The following is a 23,870-nucleotide window of genomic DNA, read 5'->3' as shown; positions in this document are numbered from 1 at the left end:
CCTCTAATCCCTGGTCCACGGTTCATAGGCCCCCTTCCTTTGGTCCCCCCCCCCTCACCGGTCTCTTCTGTCCGGACATTGGGCATCAAGGTCAGCCACGACCTGACTATGCATGCCCAAATCAGCTCCGTGGTGTCCTCTTGTTTCTTGTCCCTTCGCCTCATCCGAAAGATCTCCCGGTATTTCACGGCAGATGCCCTTAAAACCATAGTCATGGCCCTTGTCACCTCCCGCCTCGACTATGGGAACGGCCTGTACGTGGGCATACCTGCCTACGAAACCCGCCGTCTCCAGGCCATTCAAAATCAGGCCGCCCGTCTCATCCTTCGCCTTCCTAAATCTTCCCACATCACCCCTGCCCTTGAATTTCTTCATTGGCTTCCTTTGCATTCCAGATCTGTTTTCAAATTGGCCTGTTTGGCCTTTCGCGCGCACACCCACTCGGCTCCACTTTTTATTGGCTCTCTCATCACTCCTCACGTCCCAAGCCGCACCCTCCGCTCTTCCTCCCTCTCTCTTCTTCATGTCCCACGCTTCCGCAAATCCAAAACGGGAGGCACTCGATTTGCGGTCCTGGCCCCCCAGATCTGGAATAACCTCCCTCTGTTCATTCGCTCTATTCCTATCTACACCCACTTCCGCAAGGCTCTCAAAACCTTCCTGTTTTCCCAAGCATTTCCTTGCTAGTCCTCCCGTGCTCCCCTCATGAATCTGGATTAACCCCTCAGCACCAGGAAGCCGCTTGGCCGCAGTGCGCTTAATCAAGTTCTTTTTCAAATTCAAATTCAAATTCAAATTCAAGGATTCAAATGTCCCCCCTCTCTTTCACATATATCTGAGACCCTTGTTAGAGTTGATTTCTCTCTGAAACCCCTGATGTTACAACTATGTAAATGAACACACATTGTTCTAAAGTACCAAAACCCATCTGATTTATAGAGCTGTGCCATCAGCTAGCACTGCTTAGCCTAAATTACTGAATGAGATATCAGCTAGTGGGAAAGAGAACACTACCACTCGTTCACCATTCGGCCAAAAGACTCTGGCTCACTTCTAAACCATCACTGGAAGTAACACACCTAGGAATGATCATGGGTTCCAAAAGGTGCTTGATCCCGCAAGTGAACCAAGTTAGCAAAAGATGCTGTTACGTAATGATCTGTATAAGCTGAGTCTTCCTTATTTTGAGCTCCACCATAAGGTACAAGCCACTGTCAAGGCTGGACTACGCCAATGGTATATATCTCGAATGTCTGACCAAGTGATCAAAAACTATAGAGTATCCAGAATGCAGCTGCGAGGCAACTCCTTAATATCAAGTCTTGCATTCCACCTGCTTTTCATTCGCTACACAGGCTGCCTGTGGCAAGATGTATCACCTTCAAAGCAAGGTACATAGCTCAGCATGCCTTCTACTGCTCAGGATACGCGTCCCTGAGCAAAATTAAACATATCTACCCTAAACGCAGATCACTTCAATCGAGAACGTGGCTTCTCTTACCTGATTGGGGAAACCTCTTATAGGAAGTCTCTACTATGAAGAACAAGCATTTGCAATGCAATAGGTCTCGCATTTACGCGAGTTTGAGCTATTGACATTGCAAATGACAATGCCTTTTATTTTACTTTTCGTTTTTAAAATGTAAATAAAAGGCATTGTCCTTTGCAATGTCAATAGCTCAGACTCGCATAAATGCGAGACCTATTGCATTGCGTGAAGGTGAATGTGACAGGAAGTGCACGTGTCTGGGCAGTAACAGAGTATGTTGAGAAGGGAGAGGAATGGAGCGTTGGGCTTCACGAGAAAAGTGGAGCGGGAAATAAATAAATAAAGTGAGCGGGATGCCTAAAGCGTGCGCCGCGCATATTAAAGTAAAGTAAAAAGTGGAGGGGGAAATAAATAAATACAAGCCGATCACCTTGCAGACCGCAGATGTTATCGGCAAGCCTGTTCCGTTCTGTTTCCATTGCATCTAACATTGGGAAATATATTTATTTTACAAACCAGAAGGAGGCGTGCTCGCGAGAGGCTGCGGAGCACGCGCACACGTTCCAGGCAGCGACGGAGGCGTGGCGCGCACCGCCTCCCTGTGCCGTGTCGCGTGCCATGGATCTCGTCCCCTTTTGCTATTCCCAGTGTGCGGGGGCCTGTTTCTTACGCTGGGGGCCTGCAACCGCAGCTCTCAGCGATGTTGGCGGAGGCTGGCGGGGATGCGCCCCCGGTCTGGGGGAAGCTGCCGGTTTTGCTGCCACTCTCGCTCCTTCCCCTGAAGGTATGGCAGATCTCCCGATGCATGGGGCGGGGGTGTGTGTCTGTGCAGGGGGGGGTAGGGGGCAGCGGCGTGTGTATGCGTGCGTGTCTGTATGTGTGTGTGTGGTGGGGGGCTGCAGCGTGTGCCTGTGTAATCTGTGTGCAGGGGTGTGGGGGCTGCCTGTGTGCGCATGGAAATATGAGGCACGGCGACGTGCGCGCCCACGAGATCAAATCTCCGGCAGGAGAAGCTCGTGACAGTCTGCTGTCCACATTCCCCCAAAAGTGACAACATAAGTTGTCTCGCTCTAGACAGCAAAGCTTAGCTTTGCTTTCGTCTAGGCGAGACCTAAAAATGTAACTGGCAACCATATTGAATTCTGCAGGGCACTGATAACCTAGCTCTTAGCCAGTCTGTAAATTCTGTTATAATTAACCTATAATTGGGAATCTATACACACGTGGAAAGTTTCAATTTTAAAACTATTCCTCAGCACTTCATGCCTATCACAGCACTGCACCATGGTTGGACCATGATTTCCAACCTCTTTTATATGCCATTCTGCAAACAACACATCATTTTAAATGGGGTGCCCGTGATCCTGATGCAAATCAATACAATACAACATCTTTCTGTTCATAATAAACATTATTTTAAATTAATTTACATTTTATGTTCTATCGTTTTATTGGACCATATCAGTGAGTGAAAAATTGAAACAGGCTTTAAAAGTTACTGCACTGCCATCAGTTATTCGTCATGCGGCATGGCTGACATGACACTTCCCTTGTGCTAGTTTGCCATTTACATACAACATACAGATTTCATCATCAGTTAGAGGTGCTTGTTTTGTTAACTAAGTGATGTACCGGGATCTTTTGCTCGTCTTCGTCTATCATCCATGTTTGTCAAAATACTCGTGTTGCACAGCTTTGACACCGAAACAGATTCCTTTTACAAAACATAAAACCTGTATATAATGTCGTACAACAGACCAGGAATAAAACAGAGACAATTTCGAGCTGAGAGAGTGCTACACCAGTGGAAACCCCCCAATAGACGAGAATCTCAATAAAGACAGCACATAAAGTAAAAAAATCAAAAAGAAAGTCTAGAGTAAATGTGCAAAAAGAAGTCATAAATGTTGGAAAGCAGAGTTAAACAATAGGAATGAAATAAACAGGAAGCAAAATAAACAGACGGTAAAATGACAAAAACCTGCAATTGTCATCTTAATGATACAGCATTATGACTGTAAACGTTCCTGGAGTCTGTTTCAGTGTTTTATCACCAAGAGAATGTGAAAATGTAGCAAGTTACCTTTCCAGTTCCGTACATTGTCCAGGCTCGACAGGGAGATTCTTCGTGGCACAGTTCCAGCTTGAAGCCCGCAAGCCACCATCCCATTTGGGAAGATTCCACTCGAATGTAGTTCTGACCGCGCTTCCGAGAAATGGATGGGCTTAGGTGGCCTGGGCGGTGGCGTATCCAAGAAAACGTCACATTCAGAAACCTCATATGACTGCCTCTTGTCAGTGTGGAAGGTTCCAGTGAGGGAGGGTCCTAACAAAGGAGAGGAGGAAGAGAATCCCTCTGCCACCCCATTCACAGGCAGATCCTTGGGGAGCATGGCATGGGTCAAAGACTGAAGCAGGTCCTGGCGCTCGGTCCAGCCGTAGGAGGATGGTAGTAAGTTGAGGGACGGCTGGGATTGGACAGCATCAACAAAGACATCATCCGATGAGGTCTGCTCCAGAGATTTATCCGAAATTGATAAGCTGTCGCTCCTGGATAAAGTATGAGAAGAGCAAATTCTGCATTAATTTAACGTTCCCTCCACTAGACGTCTTAATCACCCTCTTGTACACCATGGAAGCTCATATTACTTGAACTATGCCAGCTCAATGCTAATTTTGCACAAAATAGGCAATGTATTTCTACTGCAACCAACATTTTCAATCTAGTATGCAGCCCTTTAAGAATGCATGTCTGATGAGAAGATTATAGAGTTAATGCATCTTTTGTACCAACTGATTAGACACTTGGCACACCTATAACAGTCTAATAATATACAAATCATAATTTCGTTATCTATTATTCAAAGGTCCTCTGGTCTAGAACACACAAGGCAGAATTTGATTTAATGGTATTCAGAGAGTCAGTATTGGAACTAGATCTTCAAAGAATGAAGACTATTGCTGAATTTTCAAACATCTTTCTTTAGAATACTTACTATGGGTTCACAGGAACTAACTAACAATGAGGGTCACTAAAGTCTATGTCTTTTCCAACACTGCAACACCAACCACACTGCACCGGAACATGATCCTGAACCTAGCTAGCGCATTGTGGGTGCATTTTCAATGTGTTACCAAACATGTAAGTGCCTCGTAAATGGACCGCTAAGTAGGTAAGATGATCCTCTCGTGATATCCCAGGTGGAAAGTGTCCCAGAATAAATACCAACTTACGTTATATGTTATTAAAACTTATATAGCACGCATATACCCGTAGGTGTCTTGCGCTTTCAAATTCAAAAATACTGCGCTGAAGTATAGCTAAAATCTGAAAAGCCCCGTCTTAAGTTGTTTTCTGAAGGCGAGGAGGGTAGGTATATCCTGAGATATAGTGGATCGGAATTCCACAGCCTGGTGGTAATGTAGCTGAAACTCCTGCCACTCCAGCTCGCCTTTCTAATTCTAACAGTGGTCACCAAGCTGGCATTGGCCAAAAAGATAAGAAAAATCAATGGGAACTGTGTATAGTGTGTCGATCAAATCATGTTCATGTTCATCAGTTTCAACTAACCACATCCGCAAGAGTAAAATGTACATTACTATTACTGCTCCAGGTACAGGGGATGAACACGGACTGCGAGTTTAATGACAGCCGCAGTACTGCCCACAAACACCTGTGGTCATAAGCAGAGGAGGAAATCACAGGCAACATCATGAGAAAACAGCCTGCAGAAACACCTTCTGCAAAAGCCCCTAAGACATAAACTACCAAAACGTAAAGCTTACATAAATATCTACTTAAGCAGATTTCGACCTGCACTTGATGCCAATATCAAACCCTTGTCCCCACATATGAGAGGACTGGATGAATCCTTGGGTTTGGAGAAACAAGACATACACAGGTAGGTTAAGACTTGATCGAATGACCTAACGAGTCTTGTAATCAGGGATAGGACTTTTCACCAGTGTACCTTGGATGACTCTAAACAGTACACAAGTAATCTGGTGCTGTTTTAAGGAATGTTACTCACAGCCAAATGTCATGATTTATCATTTTTAACATCAAAAGCTGAGCAAATAATAAATAAATATATTTCCTTTGTCATTTTTTGTTTGGTTTGGCTCGGGTGGATTTGATCATTGTTTTATTATTCCATTTGCTCATTAAGAAATGTAGATATTTCATATACAGGTCATTATTAACATGCATAGTAAAATTTGATAAGAGCTGTTATTTTGGTTTACAGATTAGTACCATGGGGTAATTTTCTATTTTTCTGCTATGGCTTTTGTACGCATTGTTTCTGTATCCCAACTGTATGCAAAGAAGAATATATATATATATATATATTAAAAAAAAAGAATTAAGAGAACTTGGTTCAAAACCAGGATTCTCCAGATAGGTGCATTGTGTGATCTTGAGATTTTTTTTTCTTTTTTGTTTTTACTGGTATTCGTTTTTTTTACCTGCCAATTTGGTAGTTGGATTCGCGTGCCCATAAAACAAAGCCATGGTATTTACTAAGAAATAATGGCACAGGCTGAGAGGTCAGCAAACCTGCCAATATAACATGACATGGTTTCGCAGTGAAGAGGGGAAACTTGCAACTAGTCAGTAACACACTGAAACAAGGAGATCAGCAATTTGGAGGAGAAAACATTTATAAAATAGTGAAGCAATGGCTCAGCCTTCAGCAATGTGGACATCATGGACTGTGGCCTAATCGTTTGACGTCACACGTTCTTACCGCAATCTACTGTTTTGTATGTGGCCAGCACTGCAAAAGACAAGTCATACTGTCGACCGTATTTGAATAGCCAACAAATTGCAATGGTATTAAGCTATCCAGACTGTAGTGTGAAACTTGCTTTCACAACATTACATTTAACAGAGCTTTGGTGCCACCTCCTGGCCACTCTGTAGATTGCAATCTTTCCACTTCATAATGTTTCTTCACCATATTTATACGGCTTTATGTATTTATGCAGGTTTACATTGCACGACGAACATAACCCATGGAAGATATCTGAGCGCCTTACATAAGAACAGTTTTAGAGAGGAGAACAAAAACAAAGTACCAAAGAACAGTAAATATTACAAAGGTTACAGCGAGGACTTGAAAAAACTAAAATGAGGAATAACTGCACGAATTTGCACTGATATTAGTAAAACAGAAAAATGTCTGCAACCAACCATATTTACCTTAATAACTAAAACATGTTTTAGAGTAGCGCTCTAGTGTTCCTGTCACGTAATGACAGGGAACACTGGTAGCACAGGCGGCCAACTTGGCGATTGGTAGCCTGGCCGCGTTACGGGCTGGTGCTGTTCCCAGCTGTAGCATCTTGCTACCCCAATAATGACGCCGGACTATGTTGTAAATAGGAGTACTTTATTATACGTCCATGCTAGTCCCTGTCCCTATTCTAACTGCCCCTAGACCGTCTCCCAGCTCCTCCTGTTCCTGTTCCTTCCCTGACTCCACCCCCCAAACACTAGACTGCATCACACAATCTTACATCTCCCCCTTTGTTAACAAAATAAGCTTCATGTCCCACATGTTTATAGTTCCTCAGTCAGCCACACGGGTCCGCGGGCCGCCCGTTCAAGCTATGGAGACGCATCTCCATTTCCGTTGTGTAGCTTTCTGTCGCTTTGACGAGAACATCTTTTATTACAGGAGTGCATCCTTGAAATTGCGAGATGTCTCGTGTGGTCTTCTTGTGCTCCGGTTCGTGGTGGTTTCCAATGGTTCCAATCAGCTTCTGGGTGATCCACTCATCTTCAGTTTCTGAGGTGACTGTGAAAGGCTCAGCTTGGTGTCGGCAGTCTGTCTTCCTTTGTGGCTCTTGCTCGACTGACGCTCGATCTCCTTCATGAGGGGATGTTGTTCTGGTTCTCTTCCGAGCACCCGCGTATGATTTTACTTCTTTTTGTCTTGTCCGGTCGTGGGCAGCACTGCCCTCCTGTTCAGAGTCATGTATACCAGACGGTAAGGCGCTATCTGAAGAGACCATCTTGGTTTGGTTCGGGGACTCATTCACTGCCTCTGGTTGTCTCACCCACTCCCACTCACGTTTGGGACTGGTGAACCCTTTGACTGCCTGAGCATGTGCATGTTTCTCTCTCATCTGATGATGATCTGTCTCTGTCAACACGCCTGGCTTTCCTTGCAGAGTGACTGGATAGTACTTTCCCATCCGGTGGGTAATGTCCACTATATCCGTTTTCCTTCTGTAGGTCCTTTGGGTCAACCTCGCTAACCCCATCAGGGGTGAAGGTATATTATTTATGTCTTGATGTACCTGCGATTGACATGATAGGTTGTCTTGTGGAGTGATTGAGTGTTCAGGGACATTGATGTGAAATATGTTGCTCTTGATGGGAAGAATGTTCTTTGGTTCTAGGGTGTGTTCCGGTGGTTGACACCATGACCGTCGTCGGGACCATGACTCGGTCGACTCGAGGGATCGAACAGACGTGCTTTCTAAATCGGAGGAGTCTTTTGTCGACTTCCTTTGATAACATTTCTTTGAGTGTGTCTTGAATGGAGGATTTCTGAAACAGGTAGGCCGTGGCGAGCTGCTCCTAGAGTCGGAGTTCTCTTTGAGATATTTCTCCGGGTACCTTTCTCGAAGCGACTTCGGTGTCACCTCACTGGAGAGGTTGTTTGATAACCACATATTTATTTCTTGTGTCTGATCCCAGGGTATTTTGTCTCTGTCTCTCGTGTGATGATAATGGCTTTCCTCTCAGTTTCTTCATTGTCTCGGATGTCGTGGATGCGTCTGTCTTCCCTTTTTCGATGTCTGAGTGGATCAGTCCGTCTTGTGCGGTTTGCTTCTTCTTCCCGCTTGTTTTGTGCACTGGCATCTGTGTTACGGGTGTGATCGTGTGTCGATTTCCAGTGTTGACGTGACAGGTCCAGTCTTCTATAGTTTGCCTTTCTTGCACCTTTGTTGGGCAGGCTGTCATCCGGTCCATTGGTGCAGTCTGTCCCACTTGACACGTCATCTGCTTCAGAATCGTTTGCACCATATGTTGAATGACTTCTTGAGGACAATTGTATCAGTGAAGCTGTCGCAATCCTGGATCATCTCGGTCTTTTGTGTTGTTGACTCAGAGTATTTCATGTCACTTTGTCTCTCCCGTTGTCTTGACTCTGGTCTGCCTTCACCCTCCCCGTTTCTGGTTTTGTTTGTTTCTTGAGCTTTATTAGTGTCTTTGCGTCTTGCACTCGGGTGCAGTTTATTGAATGTTTTCCTTGCTTTGACCCGCTCTCCAACTTCGGCCTTCTTGATGATATCCTTTAGCGACCACCGCCCTTGAAGGATCTTGCGCTTCGTGTTAGAACTTGAACAGCCTTCGATTATCCGGAGTCGAACTGCTTCTTCATTTGTAAATGTGTTGAAATGACAGCATTGTACCAGATTTTGCAACCGGGAGATGAAGTTTGGCAATGGTTCTCCTAGTTCCTGCCGTGCTGTGTTGAAGGCAATGCGATCATCATCCACGTCTGTCTGTGCATTGAAATAGGTTCGTAGCTTTTCTTGGAGTCTTTCATAGGTCTCTGTGTCCTTTTCAGGAAATGTTCTGATTAAGCGTCGGCCCTCATGACCCACCAGTTGGAGGAGTAGCATCCGACATTTTCCATCTCTTCGCTCACCGATTGTGTCAAGAAAGTCATCTAGTGATTCCAGCCACCGGTTCCATTTGGGACCTAAACTCTGAACGTCAGTCTGTGCCACTGGGGGCGGCACTTCAATGCAGGGATTGGACCGTCATGTTGCTTCTCCCACCGCCATGATCTGATACGGTCACAGAACTGTTCACTTTGCTACCCGTCTTCTTTGCTGGCTCTCTTCAGCCGAAATCCTTGATCCGGTCGTTTCCTTTTGAGGTTGGTAAGCTTCGCAACTATCTCGGTATGCTTCAGTGAGTGAGATTTGGATTTCTTGAGTTCGGAATGGCCACCACTCAGTGATCTGGTCGTTTCCTTTTGAGGTTGATAAGCTTCGCAACTATCTCGGTATGCTTCAGTGAGTGAGATTTGGATTTCTTGAGTTCGGAATGGCCACCACTCAGCTACACCATGCGTGACTCGTGACTCAGCGAACTCCCGCTTCCTTTAGAGTTGCATGCTAGCTGCAGGTGTTTTGTGGCTCTTCCGCGATGAGGCATGGTAAATTTGACATCGTGTTCGTTACATTCCGGATTGGTGTGGGCTTGTGCTTGTTTATATTCAGTGCGATCTTCGCTTGTTGCTAACAGTCACTTTTGTTCATTCCACTTTGGTTGCTTGTATCAGTGTTTGTCCGTTGACCTTTGCCAATGCTTGCTCTTTTGCATTTGCCTATGCTTGTTGTACTATTTCTCTTCTTGTCTTTACCAATGCTTGTTTGTAGTTGCTTTACCTCTTACATTTGTCGCATTCGAGGTTTGTACTGGCTTGTAACAGCGTTTGATTGTGCTCAAGGTCGTCTTTGTTTGTTACTTGTGCTTGCCCGTGCTTGTTTCATTTATATTTCTTGCCTTTACCAATGCTTGTTGCTTTATATATGCCACTGCCTGCTCTTGTGCATTCACCAGTGCTGGTTCTTCACATTTACCAATGTTTGTTTCATTACAGTTGCCAATGCTTGTTGATTCTGGTACTGCCTGACCTCAAAATGCCCGCTTACATTCTTCACATGGGGATGTCTCTCTGGCCGCCTGACTCTAAGATGGCTGCCACTATGAGGTCTCGTCTCTCACGAGATTTGGCTTTCCTCCCCACTTGCAGTCACTCGGCCCCACTCGCAGCACTCACCGGGTGCAGGGGCTCCTTTTGGGATGCAGAAATTGCCACTGTTTCCACCACAGCAGCGAACAGCAGTGGGACGACCGGGGTGAGCTCCCGACGTCGCGTCCCTCGTCTCGACACTCACGCTTCGGGGGTGAGCTTTTGAATCCTTTTTGGCGCGCGATCACGCTCGCTGCTTCCTCTAGGCACTCACTTGCAGCAGACTATGCTCCACGCAGCCTTCGCAGCCACGGAGCTTAGGGACAGGCAGGCAGTGTTTCTGGCGGTTTAATCTTCGCGGTGGTCGCGATGGCAAACTCTTCATCGGCATCACCGGGGACAGGGTCATGCAGCGTCACGGGATCGGTGTCCGGTGCACTGTGTGCCCGATCCCACCCTCGTCGCCAGCTGTAGCATCTTGCTACCCCAATAATGAAGCCGGACTATGTTGTAAATAGGAGTACTTTATTATACTTCCATGCTGGTCCCTGTCCCTATTCTAACTGCCCCTAGACCGTCTCCCAGCTCCTCCTGGTCCTGTTCCTTCCCTGACTCCACCCACCAAACACTAGACTGCATCACACAATCTTACACCGGCGATCTCCAATTAAATAAATAAATAACCTAGAGCCAACCACAGTGTCCGCCTCTTTAGTACCCCTAGCGCCTGACTACAAATTGGCGACATGTTTTGGGTGAGAGACTATGGCGGGTGTCCCTGCGGAAGATGTGAATACTCTACCAATTTGCTAAAATCTTGTTCCCAGGAAGAAAAAAATGGCGCCTCAGACTTTTATCTCTTTTCTCCTGCCAAATGGACACTAACTCCCATAATCTGTCTGCACATTCATTCATTTCAATCCAGCCACACATGTAGAGTATATTACAGCTCGGAGCAGCGTGGCTTTGTGGGGAAAGCAGTGACACCAGGCACATGCACGGAATACTTGTTGGCAATGGAGCTAGTCCACGGTAATTGTGTGCATATGCATATAACCTCCAATAAAATGAAGCCAATGTAGACTGTGCAGAACACAGCAGTACAGCTAATGATGGAACAAGAAAAGGTGGCTGGCATCTATGGAGGGGGGGGCGGGCATTGTCCATGCGACTCCTGACAGCTTTTTTGCCTCTTCACCTGCGTCTATAATACAGCACGCACGCAGAGGGGTTCCCTCATTTGCATGTGCGCTTAAGTCTTTCACTATTACAGAAAGTGGCGCACAAGCATCTCCGGCCCTTTCTGTAATACCGACGTGCCCAGAGGGTGCACAAAGCGGACGCACATGCCCATTGCGCTCCTGGAGCACGTTCTGTAATACAGCCCCAGTTAGTTTCTTTATGGTAGGATACATGCTAAAAAATATTCGGAAACCTCTAGGTTTCCATACTGCAGATGTGCAGCCATCTCTGGAGAATGTGCATAATGTGCGTAAGCACCTACTTCATGGATGCACACAGCGGAGGAATGCAATCATTTTGGGACAAACAGACACAGCAAAACTTCTGGGGTGCAAATATTAGGCAGGGTGCACCCCCAAATGGGTTAAACATAATGCATTATTTAGCCACTTTTATGGTCTACACAAGGCAGATGTGCTACCATAAATGAGGTGTTCATAATGTAAACATAAGGGCCAGAATCATCAAGCCATTTCCCATTTGAATTGATCCGTTTGAGAATGGAAAAAGGCCATTTCTAATGCATCAAAGGCTTGACATTCGCAATTTCGGTAATCACACTTTTTTGCGATTATCTAAATTGCGAATGCAAATAGGGAATCACAATTTGGGATTCCCTAATGCACATACAGGAAGCCTTTCCTAAATGTGAACTGTGCATTTAGGAAACGCTAATTACCATCAACTTCAAGATGATGGTAACCATGTGCATACTTTGAAAAATGCACAAAATTTCAAAGTTACATGTAGCGCACACATGCCTGTGCTTTACATGGGCACACTTTCTTTTTTGGGAGTGACTCGGGGGGTGCTTAGGCCCCCTTAGCTTTGCATTCGCTAATTGCGATTGCCAATTTGGTAATCGCAAATTAGCAAATGCAAAACCATTCATTCCTATTGGCCTTTAGGCCAATAGGAATGAATGGGGTCATATTACCTAATAGCGATTCGCTATTTACCGAATTGCTATTAGGTAATGTAAAGGAATTGCCAAATATATTGCTATTCCTACATGCATTGCAATTTGCGATTCTAAAATAGCGATTCGGTAAAAATTGCTATTTTAGAATCACAAAATGTATGCATGATGCATGTGCCCCAGGGACCTTTCTGAGATGTGCATAGTGATGGTATGCAGATATATTGGTGAATGCACAGCGCAGCCATAAAGCCCCTTTTGGGGTGTTATAATGCATCTATTTCTGATGTGTACATAATACAGACAAGTGGTCACTTCTGGGGTGAACTTACCTTGAATGGCTACAGTGAATGTTTGTAAAAGTAACAGGCTCTGTATCTACATCACAAACTACGCGTCTGCAGCTCTGTACAACTGAAATTACCTGAGATGAGGATCCCTTTTTCCTTACCCACCAGACGCATCCATCAGACCTTCAATCTCCTCAGAGCAACCCTCACAATTGAAGCCATTGAAAAGGAGCATAAGTCATGAGATCTAATATAGCCTTAGAGAGAATATATACTTTTACCCTCGCATGCGTTGCATCGCATGCATTTACAACGAGATCGTTACAACGACCACGTTGTTACAACGCAAACTATTACACCATATTAACGACTTGCTGTAGGGGGCGCGCTGGACTTAGGAATAGTATAATTTACTATTCCTACTCCAGTTTGTTCAATAGCAGGGAAGGTGTTGGATTCTAAATCCAACACCAGTGCGCCCCCAACAGCAAGTCGTTGAAACGACTTGCGATGTAATGGTTCACGTTGTAACGATCGCGTTGTAAAGGCATGCGATGTAAGGCATGTGTAGTTATGGCTATTTCCCCCTTAGAGCCCGCGGGCTCTACCTGTCATTAAAGGCCAGCTCCAGCAGTAAGGTCCAAGCCGAAGGAAAGGGACAATAACAAGGGAGCAGACCTTTAATGGCTGGTAGAGCCTGTTAGGGAGGGCTCTAAATCAGAACATTCCGCCCCTAGAGAGCAGAATATTCTAATTAGTAAAAACAAACGCATCTGGGAGCCCCAGGCTATGACAGGCCTTTGTTCTCAGTAACAGCTATGAACAAAGTCAAACATTGGAATGTTGGGGCTCCAGGCTTCTACCAGCCATTAGTAGCCCAGAGCACTTCATTGTTTTCAATGGAGCTCCCAACATTCCAATGTTCTAATACAAATTAGAACATTGGAATGTTGGGAGCTCCATTGAAAACAATGGAGTGCTCCAGGCTAATAATGGCTGGCTGGCGCTCCAACATTCCAATGTTTCTTTGTTCACAGCTCTGGCTGTGAACAAAGGCTTCAGGGAGCCTAAGGGGATTCCAATCCCCTCATGCTCCCATAAGGCTTTGTTCTTTTTTGTTAGAACATTCTGCCCTCTAGTGGCAGAATGTTCTAATAGCCTTATAGCCCTTCGTAGCTGGGCTAGACCGGCTATTAAAGTCCCTCTCCCTTGTTAAAGGCCCTCGCCTTCGGCTCGGGCCTTTAGCGCTGGAGAGGGCTTTTAATAGCCGGTATAGCCCTCTACGGCAGGCTATAAGGCTATAATAGTATTCGTAGGTGCCTCCATTTGTAGATGTGTTTCAGTGTGGTGTTGCAAAAAATTGTATTCTACGCTTCGTTCAACCACTCCATCATTTTTACGTGATAGTTGATTGACTCTCTGCTTAATACAGTCATTTAGTGCCACATGTATTCAATTGTTGCCAAGGTAACTGAGGCATAAAAAGATCACATGTAGTGATTTACTACGATAACATTACAGAGAAAGCAGACTTATGATGACCTTTCTGGGGATGAGTGTAATCTAATGACTCCAAAACTGTATTGAGCAACTCTGTCTTAAAAGTTACCGAAATTGACTCCTATCTCCCTGACAGAGAGAATAAGGTTGAAAGCCCTCTGCACTATTTTTAAAGCACAGGAAGACCATGTCCCAAAATACTTTTCCTTTCAGAACCATACGCCAAGCTGATTGGTAAGATACAGCAATGCAAACCTGATCACTTAGCAAACATTCAGTGGCAAATCCTGATCACTGAGGGCACATTCAGTGCCAAATCATGATCACTGAGGTCACATTCAGTGCCAAATCATGATCACTGAGGGCACATTCAGTGCCAAATCATGATCACTGAGGGCACATTTAGTGCCAAATCCTGATCACTGAGGGCACATTCAGTGCCAAATCATGATCACTGAGGGCACATTCAGTGGCAAATCATGATCACTGAGGGCACATTTAGTGCCAAATCCTGATCACTGAGGGCACATTCAGTGCCAAATCATGATCACTGAGGGCACATTCAGTGGCAAATCATGATCACTGAGGTCACATTCAGTGCCAAATCATGATCACTGAGGGCACATTCAGTGCCAAATCATGATCACTGAGGGCACATTTAGTGCCAAATCCTGATCACTGAGGGCACATTCAGTGCCAAATCATGATCACTGAGGGCACATTCAGTGGCAAATCATGATCACTGAGGGCACAATCAGTGCCAAATCATGATCACTGAGGGCACATTCAGTGCCGAATCATGATCACTGAGGGCACATTCAGTGGCAAATCATGATCACTGAGGGCACATACAGTGGCAAATCACACGGAGACAGATGCATTCAGTGATGGATACACAGATCTGGAAAGGGTTGCACCCAGATCTCAGGATATAACCAAATCTTGCTCCTTTCAAGAAAAAGCTGAAAAGAACCCTCTTCAAGGAGGCCTTCGGTATCTATGGTTACAACACTGGGCAGGACCATCTACCCCTGTCTCTTCCAAAAAAAGGACCTTGCTCCACTGACAGCAGACCAAACCCCTTCTTTTCACTTTAATCGGAAAATAAATCAGAATGCAGGCAACATCATTTCATTCAGGTTCATTATGAAAAGGTTGAATGAGGAAAAATGCTCAGCTTCTACCAGTCAATCAAATTCTGCATCAGGATAACTTACATTGCCTCTTTTTGATTAATGAATTATATTTTTGCTCTCTACCACCTTAAGCAATGAGGTCATTTTATTTTAAACCACCCATAGGAGACTCCCCTAGTTCTGATGAAGAATCCCCGTAAGGATTGAAATTCCCTGCATACATCATTAGGTCGAAACGTCAACGGTTCTTTTGCTTCTATGTACAGTAAACAGTGATTGACTTACTGTGACACTAAAATACTGTGGTCTTTCATATATAGTTTGCCTTCCGAATGACTGGATAGGCTACTGTTAGTTGTTGATGTATATATTGCAAATCGCACTTCCTTCTTCACCAAACCTCCCCAACACACACCCTTTGAGCACTCCCCCACTATCCTGCCCTGGAACACCTTTCCAAAACTATGTAGACATTTGATTACAATTTTAGAACTGCAGACCAAACCACCGCTGCACACTCAGGGTTTTTGTCGCAATTTATTTTCTAACTCAATTAAACAGATTGACATACTATCGCAAAAACGGTTCCCTTGGTTAGTTTTTACAGTGTCACTAGACACAAACTTCCCAATGGGATTTTGAATGGTAGAAACAACTTTTTGGATACAACTTTCCTCCCAAAACGTAGGTGAACAGTTTTCTTGCAATTATCGATTTATCAAACATGGCCAAGCCATTAATGATCAAAAACCTTTCCTATATATAAATGGATTTCACCCATAACTGCAGTCAGTATCCATAACTCTTCTACATAAACATATGCATCATTTCACTAGGAAAAGTATTTTTGATAGTTTAGAACTTTGATCATTTATCCCGAGCTTCCCTATGGTACAGAATGTGTATTCAGTTTGAAGAATAAACTGACTTACAACAAACTATGCATTCACTTCTTCCAAGATACAGGTGAACTGGACCGACAGATAATGGTGCAGGAGGAAATCAAGGTCTGAAGGTTGTCTTTCACTTTGTTGACTATCAGTGGGCAAGGTGTTGTGCTCTATATTTGTAATATGGGGTGTTAGTAAGCTGGGCGTGTGCACATGGGCAACAAAGAATATACACACTGAGAGCATGTCTTACTGTCTAGCAGGAGAAACCCACTCACGGGTAGGAGCCGTGCTTGTGGGAAGGATACTCCACGTGGCCAGTGCACATTAGTAGAAGGGCTCAATGAGTGATGCATGTATCTGCATGGTCAGGGAAGGTTGGGTATTGATGCACATGTGCAGGAGAATGCACAATTTAACCTAGCTAAGCATAGCCTGAGAACAACTCACTGTTTTGTTGGGCAAGCCTCCACCCACCTTCAAACAAGAACAAGTAGCATCTACAGAATGGCCAGTTCGCCTTATGTCTAGTGTATGCCACTGACCCATACACTAGGGTAGGAATGGTGGATTGGCAAACAATCAATATCATTCTATAAGTTTATCAATGATGGGCACACTTGTTAGTGCTGACCCGGTGTCTTACTTTGCCCTCTGTGATGTTAACAAGTCAGTGTCTTCACACATAAAGGTAACTGCCTACACTTGTTCGTTGGTGGTTAGCAGGCAACTCATCTGACTGCGTGACGTCCAACAGTCAATGTTGCAGTGATGCACACTCACTTGGAAGAGATGGATGAATTGTGTACAGCAAACACTTCCATCTGCCAGCATTCTTTTTTTCTGACACTGTTCACACACTAAAAAGTTGGTCAGTTATGTACATCTGACATTTCTACCTGTCAGTGCCAGTGTATGAATTTGAGCACATATTGTGAAATTGTATGTGCAATGTTGCATTTATTGTTATTTTCTTATATTGTTTGTGGGGAGTGTAATCATTCTGTTTATGGCCAATATGCATCAAATAGGTGCACCCTAAACCATTTTAAGATGTCTTGAGACTCCATAACAGTGAAGAAAGAAGTGAGAAGAATTTCTAACTTGGAGTTTACTTATGAGCTCAGAATACTTGTTTCTAGAAAGGTATTGTTAGGCAGGACGCCTCTATCTAGCTTGTGTCTATGGTGGTTTAACACACAACATGAGAGTAGCACTGGGAATGGAAGTGCAGGTAGTAAGGCTGTATCTCACTTGAGGATAATAGGGATGTACAAGAATGAATCAGTACACAGTATAAGAAAGGAAGGGTACTGGATGGAGAACTGTGTTGTGCTGGTGACTGTCGCTAATGCAATTGTCAGGTGATTCTGAAAAAAAGATGGTCTAGACTTCACTCTCTCATCGAAGTGATGAAACAGGATAGCAATAGGATTGTGACTTGTGATGGGAGGTTGCAGAGTATGTGCTCCTAAAGGATAGCGCAGGATAGCCTCTGTGGAAGGCAAGATGTGCCTCAGGGTGGTTTGCAGCGAGTGGGAAGTGAGAGAGGCCACAGTGCTTGGAGCCAAGGGGCAAGGGACTTATCAGTTTTGGGTGCTGTGGCAGATCAAAATTATGTGATGGCAGGAATCAGAGAGGATGGGGGACTTCCATGAGTGTCTGATGAAGGAGGGATTTGTTTGCAAATTGCTTGGATCTGGGTTAGGCGGGGAATTTTTGGTGTAGTGTTTTTTGTTCTCCTATCCATAACTAATCTGCCTGAAGCCCAAACGCCGTACCATCTATTTTGTTTATGACATTAAAGGTCCTAAAAGTCTAATCACAACAGTGGCCCTAAAATTTCAATAGTAGTTGGTCTAGGCAAAAATACAGTGTTGGTGGGATAATTATCTTACCAATTGGTATACAAGTTAAGAATACACATTCTGTTGCCGCTGCGAACCTGGTGTTGTGCCATATGTTAATGTTTTAAATGACCGTTTTGTGTACTCAATACATTAAAATGCAAGATACGTTCAAGCCAACCATTATACCTCAGAAGTGATGGCTCTACCCAATAAATGCAAATTGCTACTACAGCCAAAAGGACCATGAAAAATGTATCAGACGAGCAAATATGTCCTTTTGATGCCCAATTGGAGACTACACTATGTAGAGAACCAAGGAGTCATTAAATGAGATTTTACTGCCAACAACCTCCCTGGCAGTTATTCACACTTCCTTCCAGTACGACACTAAGACCCGGGGGGCATGGGGGTATGTATAACCAACACTGTGGAAGTTGCTCTGTCCTCATAGCGTGGATTAAATTTGTCAGAACCAGGGAAACACGATCTTCATCTAGCGTCGAGTTAGAATAGTAAATAAACACTTCATTACGGGCAACGGCTGGTATGATACTTGGGATGTATGGGTGTGTATCTAATTTCCCAGAAATCAGCCCGCTTTTTATCAGAAATCATTTCTGCCACTGACAACAAGAAGGGTCCATACGTGAATCTTCAGCCTTAAGCCTTTCCTTCTTGGAGTCCATGCCGGAGTTAAGAAGGTCTTGTAAACACAGGACAACTTCCAGTGATAACATTTAGATCATCAAAGACTTAAAAAGGTATATTGACTATCAAGTACGTCCAAAAAGAGCAGAAGTCCTGCATCTTGCAATAGCCTCAATAACCAGTTCTTAAGGGAATGAAGGACCCAATAAGTAAAAAATAGGTTGAGACTGCAAATAATAAGTAAGTGACCATTTCCTGTGTACATTACAAGTGCTAAGACAGGAAGGGCCGGAAAATTAATATTGCTAAAGAATGCCAAGTTGGCATATTTATATATGACCCGCCTTTCTCTACTTGAAATCATTGCTTGAAATATCTAATTTTGACGATTGCCTGGAAGCCTAACAAGGTACTAGCCCGATATGCTGATTTGCCCAGCAGTAAAGCTGCATGTCCAGAAAGACCCACCCTCCCTTCAGAAAAGTTCTTCCAAACATTTTCGAGCCCATTCATATCACCTTGTGAGCCAAGATGAACCAGCATGGATTGTGTTTTCTTTAATCATGGCTTCAAAATAAAGAGGGAGTGTGTTAAACACAATGGTGGTCTCAGAGAGAAAGATATTTTCGAAAACATAAATTCTTGCTATTACTGTTAATAGCATTGTATTCCTCCATGCACGCATCGACTTCAGATAAGGAAGAACCTTTCCATGAAAGCCTCATGGAATATACGCAAGCAACTGTCCACTTCCCTCATGCGATTGGAGAATGAGCTGCTACAATACGAGAGAGAGGGCGAGGGGAGCGGGCCGCACGCACAAACACTGAGTGACATGCGCGCTTCACATGCAACCTTCATGGAACAGTTGAGGTGTCACAACTATGCGTCGCATACAGCTAGAACACACGCTAAGGCAGATAGAGCTGGACGACTGCTAGCCTGGTTTATTCAAAGGGAGAACCGGGGAACCCCAATCGGAGCTTTACACACGCCGGATGGAGGGATGATATATACGCAGCGCGAGATACACCGCGCCCTGGTTAGGCACTACACGCAGTTATACCGGGCCCGGGGCACTGGTCTTGGGTGTGCGCTGGGAAACTTTCTAGACTTGGTCACCCTGCCGGTGGTTCCTGAGGACCTCCGAGATGCCCTCAATGCACCCCTCACGCTAGAGGAGGTGGGCGAGGCGATCCAGTCCTTAGCAACTGGGAAGACACCGGGGCCTGATGGCCTGCCGGCTGAATACTATAAAGCCTACAGAGTCACCCTGGCTCCCCTACTTTTACGCACATACAACGCGGCGAAAGATGAGGGCTCGCTCCCCAAGTCCATGCGGGAGGCGTTCCTGGTCTCTTTGCCCAAACCTGATAGGGATCCAGGGAACCTGGGTTCCTACAGGCCGCTGGCAATGCTTAATGTTGATTTCAAGATCCTAGCAAAGCTGCTGGCTGAACGGCTAGCGCCAGTGGTCCCACACCTCGTACACTCTGACCAAAAGGGGTTCGTGCCGGCGCGGTCCACGTCCTTGAACCTCAGGAGGTTCTTTAGAATAGCGGCCGAGGCGACAGGGAGGTGGCCCAGGGCGGGATGCCTAATGATTGACCTGGAAAAGGCTTTTGATAGCCTGGAGTGGGGGTACCTGGCTGAGGTGCTGCTGCGCTTGGGGTTTGATGCGGACTTCCTGCACATGGTTGACCTCCTCTATAAACGGCCTGTAGTGCGAGTACGGTTGGGCCCATACGTCTCGGAGGAGGTGTTGGTAGGCAGGGGCACCAGGCAGGGCTGCCCCCTGTCACCCCTACTGTTCACACTATCAATAGAACACCTGGCGGCGGCGCTGCGGCAGACTCTAGGCGCGGGCATTCCCCTAGGAGATGCTACACACCAGGTCTCGCTATATGCTGATGACCTTCTGGTATTCATTAGAGACGTGCACAGTATACCGGAGCAGCTGGCTCAGCTACTGAACAAGTTTGCCGAAATCTTGGGACTTCGGGTAAATGTGGCCAAGTCCTGTTTATACGCGTTCGACAGCGAGGTAGGAGACCCAGAGTACTGCCTAGGGAGCACGAGAGTCCAATGGAGGGCTGATACCTTCAAATACCTGGGGATCCAGATCTACCGCCAACCAACTGACCTGTTTGATGGGAACCTGGGGCGGGCGGTGACAGCGCTCAAGTCCCAGATAAGTTTTTGGTCCACGCTTCCGCTGACAATTACAGGCAGAGTGGCGCTGACCAAAATGATCATGCTTCCCAGACTCCTATACTATTTTGTTAATTTGCCTCTGTTCATCCCGGCCTCTTTCTTCTCTAAACTCAATGTGGTCCTCCGTGACTTCATCTGGGGCACATCCAGACATCGACTAGCGCTGCCGAAGCTGTTCCTACCAACGGACAGGGGAGGGTTGGCTGCCCCTTGCATTGAGCACTACTACCTGGCCGCGCAGCTACAATGGGTTGCCCGCTTGTTGGCAGATAGGGGTAGGGAAGACACTGCCACGATCGAACCGCCGTACTCTTTAGGCCGTGTCGTCGCTCTCTTTCACCCACTGGCGCCGCCTGAGAAGCCCACTCCGCCGTTACTGGTGGTAGCATACTAATGCTTTCATAGAGCCCTATTCCTCACCCGAAAGGTGTTCCCATACGCGCCTGCTATACCTCTGGAGGGCTCCCCTGGGTGTGGGGGGGCGCACGCTCACCCTCTGCTGGAACAGTGGGGAGAGGAGGATATCTGGACACTGGGAGATTTATACAGGGATGGAGAGCTGATAGCCTATGAAACGTTGATATCTGAAGATGGATTACCTCCTGGGGGGTTCCTGTTGCACCGCTCGCTAGTAGCAAAGATGGTGGCTCGCTGGGGCGACATGGCGACGGAGCCTACACAGCACCTAACTATGCAGTACCTGCACGTTATGGGGAGGGGTAGGCACTTGGTCCGTTGGTTCGCCGCATCGATACGGGCGCACACGGAGATCAGTCTAGCGCCGCTCAGAGGCAAGTGGGAACGTGACTTGGATAGGGTGCTAACTGATAAGGAGTGGGAGAGGCTCCTTAAGAGTCCGGTACGCATCCCCCGAAACATGCGCCTTCGCCAGATACAACTCTTCATTGTCCATAGGGCCTATCTCATGCCTGAGCTAATCAATAGGTACTTCCACCGTTCCGACGTGCCTTGCCCTAGGTGCGAGGAGTTAGATGCAGGGCTGGTTCACCTCTTATGGTGCTGCCCTGGGCTGGGCACTTACTGGCATGCGATATGTGGAGCACTTGGGGCGTGCACGGGCTGTATCATACCCTTCAACTGGCCTGAGTACCTTCTGCATCAATTCAAGAGGAGGCCCCAGGATAAGGCATCGTCCAGTTTCCTAGATCTGGGACTGGTGGTGGCTAGGCGACTGCTAACGAGACGGTGGAAGGCGCGCGAACCACCTGCTGCGCAGGCGTGGGTATCCTCTTTTAGGGCGTGGGCACAGGCGGAATGGATAACCATACGGAGGGAGGAGACGACTGGGCTTCGAAAGGAACCCATGGCGGAGTGGTGGGAACGCATGCTTAGCGCCCTACGCTTGCTGGGGGAGTCGGACGCACTCGATGCTGGAATGACCTAAACAGCTACCCCGGGCGGTAGAGCATACTGCGGGCTACCTTGTTGGCAGGGCGTGATGGCATACTAGGCCTCTCTGCCTTTCGGCGCGCAGGACTGAGATGCATGCACGCTCACACACAATGATGCACTTGGGGGAGGGCACTGGGGGGGGGTGGGGCAGGGGGACAAGGATTAACATGCGCTTCTGTATATGTTTTTGCCGCTATAGTTTAAATGTTTGCATTAACTGTTAGATTAAAGTCATCTCTATGCGAACCTACACAGTAGTGGGATTCACCTTGTGAATATGTTATTGTGCATAATTGGATTGGCGGCAGCCATACAACGCTCCAAGAGACTCCGGGACTCAATCCTGCATGTACAGGCTAGGCCACAGTGCACGTACTACTCGTATATGTCACTGTGAGCGTGGCTACATGATTATGTAACACACTGATCCGAGATATATCAATGCTGTATTGGCGCTCCTGGACTGCCATGTTATGCTGACTGAATTTTGCACTGTACTTCGGTTCATATAAAATGCTAATAAAATAGATTTGACAAAAAAAATAAGGAAGAACCTTTCCAACAATTGCATTCTGACATACTCTAATTTGTGGTTCCTATAGACACACAGCCATTTAAGCAGTAGTTCAATATATTAGGCCATAGCCTACTCTTCAACAAACTGACATTGTCTACATTCACAAGGGAAGAAGGGACCCTTTTGCAAATGAATTATCACTTCCTTTGAGGTGTAGGTAAAATATCAATGTGTTGCGACTGAATTTTGGTCGGAAAACATCAATACATAAGATCTTAAGTCAGTATTTGTAAGAGACGCCTACAACATGCCCCTTCCAGATGACGATTTGGTATTGGTTTGGAATCCCATTTTAGGAGTAAAAAAAAATGTCTGATTCCTGAAATGGGATTAGTATGTAAGAAAAAGCATTTTAAGAGTCACAAATGCCAAATTTGAGTGTTCGCAACTGCTAAGACGCTTTGTACATTTAGCCGTAACTGACTTTGACGAGTTGGTTGTGTCTTATAATTTCATCAGCATCGAGTGCTATCTTGGCGCTTCAGTTACTGAAGCACAATGGTCATATCTGCATGTTGCCTAATATGCTGTATTAACATTTCAATTTATATAAAGTAAGCATGGAGAAAGGGAACACTGCAGCCTTGATCCCCTTTGAATATAGATTTTAATAATATGGGATCTTGTGTGCAGACTCATACATAGTTGTTGAATAACTGCAATAAACCTTCCTCCTAAACCAAAATGTTTCAGTACCTTCCTCCAATATATACAGTAGACCCTATCCTACGATTTGGCAGCATCGATTGCCATTACCACTATGATCACTCCTTTTTCTAAACTAATGTTATTTGCCCATGTCAAATCATGTGAAAGAATCATCCTATGGTGCTATAGACGGAATCTTTCTGATTCTCGTTAATCAAGGCATGAAAGTAAATGATTTAATGTGGCTGAACGACCATTGCTTAAGCATCTGATGGCAAAGTTTGATATCGAAATTTACCTGCGGATCTCGCAACAGGTGAGATATTTGCAG

The 23,870-nt window shown here is 45.6% G+C and overlaps 1 protein-coding gene across 3 annotated transcripts in view; it reads right to left on the bottom strand.

The window, feature by feature from the left end:
- The window catches only part of GAB3 (GRB2 associated binding protein 3), a 489,597-nt gene that overhangs the window by 58,087 nt on the left and 407,640 nt on the right, over positions 1–23,870 (bottom strand). For all 3 annotated transcript variants that reach the window (XM_078688765.1, XM_078688763.1, XM_078688764.1), the window contains exon 4: positions 3,573–4,039. In XM_078688765.1, coding sequence (XP_078544891.1) covers positions 3,573–4,039 — 467 coding nt within the window. The remainder of the gene's footprint in view (positions 1–3,572; positions 4,040–23,870) is intronic.

Source organism: Lissotriton helveticus, chromosome 4_1 (assembly GCF_964261635.1).
Source record: "Lissotriton helveticus chromosome 4_1, aLisHel1.1, whole genome shotgun sequence".
Lineage (NCBI taxonomy): Eukaryota > Metazoa > Chordata > Amphibia > Caudata > Salamandridae > Lissotriton > Lissotriton helveticus.
This window is presented reverse-complemented; position numbering and strand designations above follow the sequence as displayed.